The 12,409-nt window shown below is 42.4% G+C and overlaps 1 protein-coding gene across 1 annotated transcript in view; it reads right to left on the reverse strand.

Moving 5' to 3' along the window:
• LOC144717812 (contactin-associated protein-like 2) overlaps positions 1–12,409 on the reverse strand; it is a 191,865-nt gene continuing 179,456 nt past the window's right edge. Inside the window, exons 22-24 of the mRNA XM_078593481.1 lie at positions 5,435–5,680; positions 534–611; positions 1–366 (exon numbers count right to left, since the gene is read on the reverse strand). Coding sequence (XP_078449607.1) covers positions 176–366; positions 534–611; positions 5,435–5,680 — 515 coding nt within the window. The 3' untranslated portion in view covers positions 1–175. The remainder of the gene's footprint in view (positions 367–533; positions 612–5,434; positions 5,681–12,409) is intronic.

The following is a 12,409-nucleotide window of genomic DNA, read 5'->3' on the forward strand; positions in this document are numbered from 1 at the left end:
ATTGCTGTGGTTGTCCCACCTGATGACGGAAGCTTGTGTTGCCTCCGAAACGTCGTGATTTAGTTATTTTTATTTTATATTTTATTTTTACCTATGTGACTTTATCGAAAGAACCAAAGAGTATGGATCCTAGCAGTCACGAAAACTTCAAATCTAGAATGAGAGTCAGTGTTCGTCAAATGAGGTACTCCTTCCTACTCTCATCGATACTCTCCGGGAAATTGGGGTCTTCACTCTGCAGCGTTGCAGAGGCAGCCTCCAGGCCTTTGGCTTCGTTTGTGCGATAGGTGCCTTTGTGGTGAAACAGGTACCGGACGATGCCCACGAGCATGCACAGGATCACCAGGATGGACATGGCAATGACTCCTTTGTAAAAAAAAACAAAGCAGAAGAAAAGTGAAAACAATTTGACGGCAGCTATCAGCACAAAAAAGACAGTGCACTACAAAATGGTATGCGTACCGCAGTCTAAGCTGCTGATATGTGAGATCCTCCTTGTTTTTGTGCCTATGTACGAGTGTCTGAAGCCTTACCACCAACAATGGCCGTGTTGCTGCTGATGGGGCTGCTCTGGGGTTTCCCATCTTCTCTTGACACAAATGAAGTTGTCACTGGATCATAAGGAAAAGTGAAAGAACATGCCAAATTTGGAATTAAAAATACCATCATACTTTGTGCTGAGAGTTAGAGATAATGCAAATAAAGGCTACAACAACACGCCATGAAGACGCAGAAGTAGACCAAATGTATCAAGAAATTAACCATTTTTTTACGAGGGCAAACCACATGACAAGAGACAGAAAAAGAAACACATGGGGGGATAGAGAGCAGATTCAAGGCATCATGTTGACTTAAGAAATGCAAGTGGGCTTTGACAGAACGCATTGTTTGAAGGATGACAACAGATACAAGACTGATGACAGAATGGAAACGTAAGGAACACAAACAAGATGCCGACCACCACGGATATGGAGTGATAAGTGAAAGATGACAACAATGTGAGGAATTCATCCAGTTGTGGATAGAACATGGCTGATGAGGATTGTAGTGGCAGTCTGCACTGAGCAAGCCATTGCAGAATATCAGGAACAAAGTCATTGCAAAGAAGTCCACAGAAGGAAAACTCATTACTTTTGTGAGCTATAATAGTTAGAAAGCAGTTTAAGCCAATACAGTTGTCCAGGCATGATGTATACCTATAAACTAAAATCTATTTTTATTTTACCATGTAAGACCCACTGAGCTACAGTGAGGGAAAAAAGTATTTGATCCCCTGCTGATTGTGTACATTTGCCCACTGACAAAGACATTATCAGTCTATAATTTTAATGGTAGGTTTATTTGAACAGTGAAAAACAGAATAACAACAAAAAAATCCAGAAAAACGCACGTCAAAAATGTTATAAATTGATTTGCATTTTAATGAGGGAAATAAGTATCTGACCCCCTCTCAATCGGAAATATTTCTGGCTCCTATGTGTCTTTTATACAGGTAACGAGCTGAGATTAGGAGCACACTCTTAAAGGGAGTGCTCCTAATCTCAGCTTGTTACCTGTATAAAAGACACCTGTTCACAAAAACAATCAATCAATCAGATTCCAAACTCTCCACCATGGCCAAGACCAAAGAGCTCTCCAAGGATGTCAGGGACAAGATTGTAGACCTACACAAGGCTGGAATGGGCTACAAGACCATCGCCAAGCAGCTTGGTGAGAAGGTGACACCAGTTGGTGCGATTATTCGCAAATGGAAGAAACACAAAAGAACTGTCAATCTCCCTCGGCCTGGGGCTCCATGCAAGATCCCACCTCGTGGAGTTGCAATGATCATGATAACGGTGAGAAATCAGCCCAGAACTACACGGGAGGATCTTGTCAATGATCTCAAGGCAACTGGGACCATAGTCACCAAGAAAACAGTGGGTAACACACTATGCCGTGAAGGACTGAAATTCTGCAGCGCCCGCAAGATCCCCCTGCTCAAGAAAGCACATATACATGCCCGTCTGAAGTTTGCCAATGAACATCTGAATGATTCAGAGGACAACTGGGTGAAAGTGTTGTGGTCAGATGAGACCAAAATGGAGCTTTTTGGCATCAACTCAACTCGCCGTGTTTGGAGGAGGAATGCTGCCTATGCAATGATCTGGCTATCATGAGAGATTCGTTCATGAGGCGATCCACATATACAAACACAGAGACAATTTTAACCGAGAAGATGGATTCTGGCTTAGCAATCATTGGAAGGACGTAATAAACCATTTCGATACACATTAGGGTGGGTAGAATAATACATAGTGTTATGTTGAAGTGTATAAGGTGGTTTATAGTAATACAGTATATAATTTAATGTTGGGTTTATCTATGGCAGTATATAGTACGATATATGCTCGTGTGATGTAAGAGAATAAAGTTTAGATGGAAGCATATTATATAATTTTTACGACGTAGAATTGTAATGTATTACTTGCTGTTAGTAACTCAGCTTATTGTAGAGTATAGTAAGTATACTGATGGTTCTATGCAGTTTATATTTTAGTTTTTTATGTAGTTTATAATTTAGTTTTCTACGTGGTTGTTTAGTAACTGCAGCTACATATCAATAACATTCCTTTCCTTTGTTAATGCTACTCCCTGAACCCCCCCTTGGTGCTGTTGATCCTGCATAATGCATGGGCATAATATGCCTTTGAAACCCCCCCCCGCCCACCTCCTACGCATTTTCCATGAATATGCTAAATTCCTCTTCATATGCACATTCCTTTTTGTTAAGGCGCTCTTCCACCTCCAACCCAGTTTATATATAAGCTCCTAGCTTGGTAGTGTCTCATTCTTCACCTGAAGACGGCTGCTTGCGTTGTAGCCGAAACGTCGTGAGAATTATTTCATTTTATTATGTTTTATTTTGATTATTTTATTACTTCCCTTCTACGTGACTTTACCGAAAGAACCAAGAAGACCATCCTCACCGTCAAACATGGAGGTGGAAACATTATGCTTTGGGGGTGTTTTTCTGCTAAGGGGACAGGACAACATCACCGCATAAAAGGGACGATGGACGGGGCCATGTACCGTCAAATCTTGGGTGAGAACCTCCTTCCCTCAGCCAGGGCATTGAAAATGGGTCGTGGATGGGTATTCCAGCATGACAATGACCCAAAACACACGGCCAAGGCAACAAAGGAGTGGCTCAAGAAAAAGCACATTAAGGTCCTGGAGTGGCCTAGCCAGTCTCCAGACCTTAATCCCATAGAAAATCTGTGGAGGGAGCTGAAGGTTCGAGTTGCCAAACGTCAGCCTCGAAACCTTAATGACTTGGAGAAGATCTGCAAAGAGGAGTGGGACAAAATCCCTCCTGAGATGTGTGCAAACCTGGTGTCCAACTACAAGAAACGTCTGACCTCTGTGATTGCCAACAAGGGTTTTGCCACCAAGTACTAAGTTATGTTTTGCAGAGGGGTCAAATACTTATTTCCCTCATTAAAATGCAAATCAATTTATAACATTTTTGACATGCGTTTTTCTTGATTTTGTTGTTGTTATTCTGTCTCTCACTGTTCAAATAAACCTACCATTAAAATTATAGACTGATCATTTCTTTGTCAGTGGGCAAACGTATAAAATCAGCAGGGGATTAAATACTTTTTTCCATCACTGTATATAGCTTTTTTTTAGAAGCGACCTGGTCAGAAATGATAGCTCTACGAAGTGGCTTATCACCTGGACATTTATTGCAGCCAAATACTCCAAAACGCATGTTTCTAAATGGGGAAGGAAAACCCGGAGGACCTGGAAAAAAATCCACGCGGCCACAGGAAGAATCTGCAAACTCCAAATAAACAAGCGTCAGGGTTGGGATTGAACCCACGACCTCCTGCATACCAGGCATGGTATTTAACGTCTCGCCAACAATTTGGTTAAATAATCTAGATAAAGACCTTAATCTGTATGTCTCAAAAACCTCTAGGGTACTTCCCGACAAGGTAAAAAGCTTAAATTTTGTACATAGGTAGCTTTTAGGACACAATAGGAAAAATCAGAAAATCCGAAGTTTTTCACTTTAAGGCCCCCAAATCTCGATTTTAATTGCTCCGTAAACATGTTTGTACATGTAATTCAAAAACCGTTCAAAATATAAGATTGCGTTTTTTTAAGTTTGATAGAGCATTAAGCAGCAAATATAATTAAAGCGAAAACCATTGGTTCTATCTTTTATTGTTTTTGAGATATTTTGGATTCAAGCCGGTTTGAACGAAAAAAAATTAACCCGTAAAAACAAAGTTTTTCACTATAAATCCTTTATATGCGTGGCGGCTAGAGTCCTCTCGTCCTCTGGCTTGAGATGGCTGCCACCTATGGGTCAGATGATTGTCTGCCAGCATTAAGCAATTGGTAATTTAATATTTATTTATTTTCCCCTAAACTGTGTAAAATTTTGGAAAAAAAATTTCAGGAAAATTCATTGTCACGCACAACGAGTCTGTGTGGAAAATGTCAGCTCGATTGGATCACGGGAAGTGGGTTAAAAAACGACCGAAAGATTTGCACGGTCGTAAGCAAGCAAGCACGCAAGCACGCAAGCAAGCGAACTTAATATAAAGGATTTAAAAATAGCATTTTATGATGTTCAAATCTGAATAATTCGAAAACTGGAAAAGACAGGAGCTTCCCCTCATTAGAGTATTACATTCAATATTTGTTATTCTATCTAATAAAAAAAATACGAAATCTTAAAATGTAGCACCTCACGATGGTCGTCAATTTGTAATATTTTTGCGGAACAATACAAATTATTGGAGTTGTTAGTAGTGTCTGATCGTAGATAAAAATTGTCAAAAATCATATAAGGTTAATTATATTTATTGAAAAGTTTTCCTGGCGAAGACAGGCTTCATGAACTAGTAGGTAAATATCCTAAGTAGTATGCTTTCATTGTGTTTTATGTGTGTTAAATAATTGATTATATTACACATTTAAAATGCTTATAATCAGGGTGGAATACATTGGCAAGCGCAGCAAGATATAATTTTGGTTATTACTCTTGTAAATTTAAAAGTGAAATAAAAATAAGGAGCATATCGGTTTTAAAGCCAATCACAACCAAGCTAAACATACCTCTGCCGAACGAGACACTGTATATGCCTATTAAACAACATAAACTGACATCAACACAGCAATTTTTATATTGATTACATCAAAATTGGCCTTAAATGTAAAGTTGTGATAATTGCTTTGCAGTAGTAATACTGAAAATCTACAAAGCTGGGATTGCACGATTTGTATAACATGATCTTTAAATAAGTATGTTTTGTGGTTGGGGGGGTGGTGACAGTCATCAAGCTGTCCATCAAAGTATCTTGCGAGCACAACCAAGGTTGGAGAGCTTAGAGGTGAGTGTGCTACACTAGCACATTACAAGGGTAAAGGCGCCTACCCGGCAGAGACCAGAGGTCCGTGCTAGTGGTGGGGGGCACGGTGGTCATGGGTAATGCCATGCAGGTGGACTCCACCAGCCGCCCTTGCACAAACACTGGGGAGGCGATGGGAGCAGGCGAGGAGGAGTGCTGCTCAATGTCCAGCGATCGCTGCCTCAGGGCAGCCTTGAGTGGAGCAGCAGACAGGCAGCCCACAAAGCCCTGCACGTTGGCCTGCTGCACCTCGTGATCGTTCACATCAAGATCTGCAGTGACGAAACAAAAACAAGCATGAAGATGTGAAATCTGCCAATACCTAACTGGAATATGTTGCATATTAAGTGCTATGGAATTCCATCCCATCCCATCGTTCTTATAACCTTGCTTAATTTAAGAAACGAACTCACTTATATTTTATTACACCTGCATTGCTGGCTGCTTGACATTTTTGACATATGGGTCTGTGCTCAGGAACTGTGATTTGAATAATTATTGTAGGTGCTGGGATGGATTCTATCATGCCTCTCTCGTTTTAGGTGCGAGTTTGCATGTCCTGTGCATCCATCAGACAGCAAACATTATCCGCTGGAATTACGTCTTAATTTTGTAATTTTGCAGGCCAAAAAAATGCAGTTACTACAGCTGCAAAGTAAGACAAGGCCTGCACATATACCATGGCTTTTAGAACGGATGCCACCAGTTTGCAGTGAAGCATACGTTTCACATTTTATTTGGTATCACTTGAACAAACACAAAGCAAGCCACATGTACATTTGGGTACACACTGCTAAATAGAATATAAGAAACTTGATAATACAAAAAAGTACCTGAAAACCACGGTGACATAGCTGAAGCTAAAACCAAGTGAGATATAGCATCAATAACTGTTGTGTCCCTTAAGAACAAAACAAAATAACATCCATAAAGGTGGCTCCAATGGAGACAATAATTGAACATATGAACCTTATGGAGGGACCCCGGGTTCCCGAATAAACAGAAGTCAAAATCGTAATTAAAAAATAAAAATTTGGCGACTCCGTCCCACAACGCACATAAACGCCGCGCCCCACCTGGCGCGGATCATTATGTTGCCATGTCGTCCAAGCGCTGCAAGGACGAATGCGCAGAAGAGCTGAACAAGCAAATGCACTCCATGCTCGTGGATGGGCAGGATCATAAGTCTTATCCAAAGCTGCTCAAACTGCCTACACGACTTCCTATATTTGTCATAACGGTAAGCATAATACAGTGAAACTGCTCTGTTATCTTTATTATTATTGTGACCTACCAATGTCTGCAGCCAGGATCAATCGATGACAATCCTATTACCTGCAGATATTTAACTGATGAGATACGTTGCACCGTTAATTCCTCCTGTTTGATACTTCTCTTGTCCGTATGCATCTGTGCTGATAGGTTTTTTTTGCGGTTAAGCCAGTCCCCACATATCAATGCGGATAAGAACGGCGACCCACTACTCTGTAGAGTAACATTGGTATAAACGATTGTTATAATATGAACAGCGCATTGAAAACGCGTACTATTTACTGTTTACAAAGTGTGTTCACACATCCACACTGAGAAACACGATGATTGACAGAGGGGTGTCAATTATTTTTTCGATAGTTTTTTTAAATAGAGGTACTGCAGGTAATTAGTTTTCAGTTTTAAAGGCAGAAGAAGCGATGGATGGATCGATTAAAGAAAGACAGTCTTACTCCGTACTACAACAAACAAATATGGCTAAACGAATAAACTTTTCGAAATCACCAAAATAAAGCCATGAAAGCAATGAAACAGTGATCATAGGAACTGTGACAGAATTTTCACAATAAATGACATAAACAACATGTACTACCAAAACCCTGCAGCCATAGCTGGCAGCCATAGCTGGCTGTCAAGTCATGACCCAAAGTGGTTGATCACATCTTTCCAATGATTGCTGAGTCAATAACCTTCCTCTCACACCCCCCCCCCTCCATAGCACACACAGCAGGAGAACTGCTGTCGTGGGAGCTCCTATGACAGCAGTCCTTGTATTGCGATCGAAACGTCGTGATCTATTATTTTTCTACCTACGTGACTTTACCGAAATAACCAGAGTATGAATTTCTGCAGTCACGAAAGCTTCAAATCAAGATTGATACTCTGATCAGATTTGCATTGTCTTTGAAACTGATTGGTCCACACCAGAGACAGCTTTCTTTGGAGCCTAGTCTCAAACGGTCTAACACACAGTGTTTACCGAAAGAAAACGCATACTGACGCTTATCTGAATGCAGTCACACCATCACCCTGCACAGAAATCTGCTCTTATCAAGACGCTCATTCATCGAGCTAAGAAAGTGTCAGATGGTGACAGTCTGAGAAGTGAAATTCAACATGTTAAAGAACTGCTGCAAATGAACGGTTACAATGATGCACAAATGAACAGGGCATAGAATGCCAAAACCAAATCAAATAACACGAGCATTGAAACTGCACAAGTAATTAAATAGATCAATATAGAGTACATTGCGGGAGTAACTGATAAAAACTAGCATTATGTTTGGTAAAACAAAACATCCGAGTCAGACATGGCACGGTACATAAAATACAGAAATTAATATTTGGTACAAAATATGTATTACCGAAGCTATCAACAGAAGCTGTGTACAGGATTAACTGCACACGTGGCAAATGTTATGTTGAGCAAACAGGACGAATGATCAGCACGAGACTAAAATAACATCAGAGCAGGGGCGGTTTCTTCATTAGGGCGATTGGGCGACGCACCACCAATGTCATTCAACCACAGAGTCACTGTGCCTCTGGATATAGTCCAATCAGCGTCATGCTACGTTCTGTGGAGTACCGCCTCTTTTTGGGCGATTTCCCTCCGGCTGAGAATCGCCCCGAGTGGTCCCATAGACTTACATTCAAAGATGTTTTTTTTCGAACGGGGGGCGCTGCAATGCATTCTCTATGGCTTCCGGGAGGGCTCGCACTAACGTGCTTACGTCATCATACATAAGCACGTTTCATCCAACAAAATTATTTGTCGCTACCTAGTGGAATCTTAAATAAAAGAAACATGAGTGGATTGTATTAATAGTGAGTATAGAAACAAACAAGATGTATTGTAAGAGTCACTTTATTTTTCATTAATATTAAAGAAGTGAAGTTGCCTTTACATGCTTAAGCTGTTAATTTATCCTTTGCATGGGTGGACCTTATCCTTATCAATCATCCAGACATTTGCCCCCCCTGAGAGATTTTGCAGGAGCCGCCACTGCATCGGAGAAATATGAAATACTCTCAAATACAACTGTCAGCAGTAGCAGAACACGCGTGCCAACAAGGACACTCAATTGATTTTGATGTTGAAAATCTGTGCATAACTACCTACTACTAGCCAAAACTAATTAGATAATCTATCGAAAATGAAAGAAATAAAAAATAATTTTAACCGTTCAGATAGCTACCGCCTTAGTGCAATGTGGAAGCGAATCATCAAATAATACATTATTTAAATGCATGCCTATGAAGGGCACCATACAACAATGGGGTTTACCAGTTGGTAAGGCTATTTTAATACACAATGGACAGGAAGGTCAAGATCAAAGGGTTCGCATAATGCACAGGCATAATGTACGTTGACTCATTAATCCCTCCCCACTTAGCGCAAGAGCACAGAAGTGTGGTAACCATATCTACGCCTCTATACAAGGAACGAAACAGTTGGACTTCTCAACAAATGTGGCTGTCGCTTGAAGAAGCTAGTTGTAATTATCTTCTTGGTTCTTTCGGTAAAGTCACGTAGAAGGGAAGTAATAAAATAATACAAATAAAACATAATAAAATTATTCTCACGACGTTTCGGCCACAACGCAAGCAGCCGTCCTCAGGTGAAAACCAGGTCCGTCGAGGCGACAGAGTCTGAATGAAACAGCACACGAGCTTGGAGCATATATATAAGCTGGGCGCCTTGACAAAGGAATTTGCAAATCAAGAGGAATTTAGCATATTTATGGAAAATGCAGGAATGTGATTAGTACTACATATGCATGTGCATTATGCAGGATTAACAGCATCAAAGGGAGCTGCAGTTGCTGCTGCAGTTGCTGCTGCTGCAGTTGCTGCTGCTGCTGCTGCAGTTTCTGCTGCTGCTGCTGCTGCAGTTTTTGCTGCTGCTACAGTTGCTGCTGCTGCAGTTGCTGCTGCTGCAGTTGCTGCCTTATCCATTTTAATATAACACTATGTATTATTCTACCCACCCTAATGTGTATCACACTGCTATATATTTACTATACAATTACGACACCATACATTACTCTGCACACTGCACCATGCCAGTAAGTGGAACGCGGTCTGAAAGTCACCGTAAACGTGAACACAATCAGTTAAGATCCGAAATGGTTTATTACGTCCTTCCAATGATTGCTAAGCCAGAATCCATCTTCTCGGTTGAAATTGTCTCTGTGTTTGTATATGTGGATCGCCTCATGAACGAATCTCTCATGATAGCCAGATGGCTTGCAGAGAACCTCTGTCTTGGAGAAGTCAATGTCATGTGAGCCCACTGAATTGTAACAGTGATCTGCCACGGCTGAGGTGTTTGTCCTACCGTGTTTCAGGTCTGCTTTATGTTCACGGATGCGGTCCGAGACATGTCGTTTGGTTTCTCCAATGTAACTGCGACCACAGAGGTAACTTAGTTTGTAGACGCCAGGGTACTGTATGTCTGGAACCACATCTTTTACAGACGGGACCAGATCACGGATTTTATGTACTGTGTTGAATCGGACCTGGATCTTGTGTTTAATCAGGATTTTGGAGATCTTTTTTGTGACCCCAGCAATGTAGGGTAAGGTGATGGTCTTGAAAGGCTCCTCAACAGGATCCTTCTTGATGGTTGGAGTGATGGCCTTGCGGATTGTGTAGTCGGAGTAACCATTAGCCTTAAGAGCTTGGCGTACGTGTTTGAGTTCACTGCCAATGTGTTCCTGGTCGGAAATGCATTGGGCTCTATGGTATAGAGTCTTGATGAGGGAATTCTTCTGGGATGGATGGTGGTGGGAATCCGGTTTTAGGTAAGCATCCGTATGGGTGACTTTCCTGTAGACAGAGTGGCTCATTGAACCATCAGGTCTCCTTTTAATTAGGACATCCAAAAAGGGTAGCTTGCCATCTTTTTCGACTTCCATGGTGAATCTGATGGCTGGGTGTATGGAATTGATGTGGTCGAGAAATTGGTCTAGAGCAGGCCGGCCATGTGGCCAGATGACAAAAGTGTCATCTACGTACCTCTTCCATAAGGTCGGGCGTAGAGTGGCAGTCTTGATGGCGTCAGTCTCAATGAGTCACGGGTCCTGACCACTGGTCCGAGCTCGGCCCGGCCCTTAGAAGGATGTCGGGCTCGAGGTCCCAGGGTCCTAGCTAGGGAGCTACTCTGACCCGACCCAGCCAAGGTACAGGTCCTGACCACTGGTCCGCGCTCGGCCCCGGCCCTTACAAGGATGTCGGGTCCCGGGGTTCCAGGGTCCTAGCTAGGCTGGTCTTCCTTCTTCGTCTTCAGAACACTGCTCCGAGCTGTGCTTGAGGTGCCCACAAGACATCGGGACCACCCTGTACATTGTGCCCCACTCATGTTATCATGCACAATTGATGTATTCTCGTGTGTGTGAATGTGGACAACAACTTATTGGTTACACTTGCTCTTGTCAATTGAGTCTAATTGTAATGCCACCAGGGATTAGTTCTTGAATTCTGTTTAAATGATCTTGCATCTGGAGTGACATACGACGTCACTACTGTGTCGCGACTGTACGAGCGTAGGGACATATGACGTCATTACTGTGTTGGCTCGATATGGGTGACATACGACGTCACTACTGTGTCGGGACTGTACGAGCGTAGGGACATATGACGTCACTACTGTGTTGGCTCGATATGGCGGGTGTCATGGGGTCGTGTCAGGCCGTGACACTGCGTGAACCCGTCAGGACACGTGACCGGATAAAGGGGGGCGAGGGGTACCAGGGGGGGAGCTTGGGGGGTCACGTGGTTGGGGGCCCGGACCTTCCCGAAGGATCGAGAAGGGGGGCGTGGCCTGGGGCGGAGCCGGCCATGCCACAGGGGTTATAAGCGGGGTGTGAACAGAGAGTGGGGCTGTTCGACCCTGGGATGACGATGCCATCAACGCTCCTCCAGGCTCCGACCTTCGTCCGTGACCCCAGGCAGCCAGTTAACCTGCCCTGGTCACGTTATGGAGTATTCCCTCCCCGAGTGTTAGTGAGATTAGGAACGGTGGTCACCACCCTGTGTATAACGTGGAGGCAACACTATTAATAAATAGTGTTGCCTCCAAGTTGAGTGTGTGCCTCAATCGAACCCATTGCACATCTGACCAATAATCCAGGCATAACAGACATAACATATTCTTGGTTCTTTCAGTAAAGTCACGTAGATCGAAAATAAAATATAATAAAATTAAATTAAATAAAAATGTTAATTAATAAATTGAAAATAAAAACAAAAAACCCGCGATGTTTCGATCGCAACACAAGCAGTCTTCATCAGGCCGAGAGAAAAGGGGGCAAGCCTCCAAATGCAAAGACATAACATGCAGCTTGGAGTTTGTCTCTGTCAGGCGGTAATACAAATTCCACCTGGGCTATTTCAATATATAAAAAATAGCAGGAAATATATATAAACAAAGCATACATCAATCCTATGCACATATACGTACTGTTGCTGTTTTGGACCGACAAGTCTTCAGTACCACAGATTCTGGGACAAAAGCTCAGGGGTTGATCCTCATGGCAGTACCCCGGGGTACCAAATAATACTAAATGGCCGAGGCAATTAAATATTTTATTTCTGGGACAATATTTTTTCCAGTGGTGTTACTTAACTCCGCGACTGGGGTACCAATCAATCCGAAATCAGTGCTACTTTGCGATGTTGAAACGCAGCGAAGACGATTGCGCTGAAACCCTGAAGGCTCTCGGTAT

This window comes from Lampetra planeri, chromosome 1 (genome assembly GCF_965212315.1).
Source record: "Lampetra planeri chromosome 1, kcLamPlan1.2.h2, whole genome shotgun sequence".
NCBI lineage: Eukaryota > Metazoa > Chordata > Hyperoartia > Petromyzontiformes > Petromyzontidae > Lampetra > Lampetra planeri.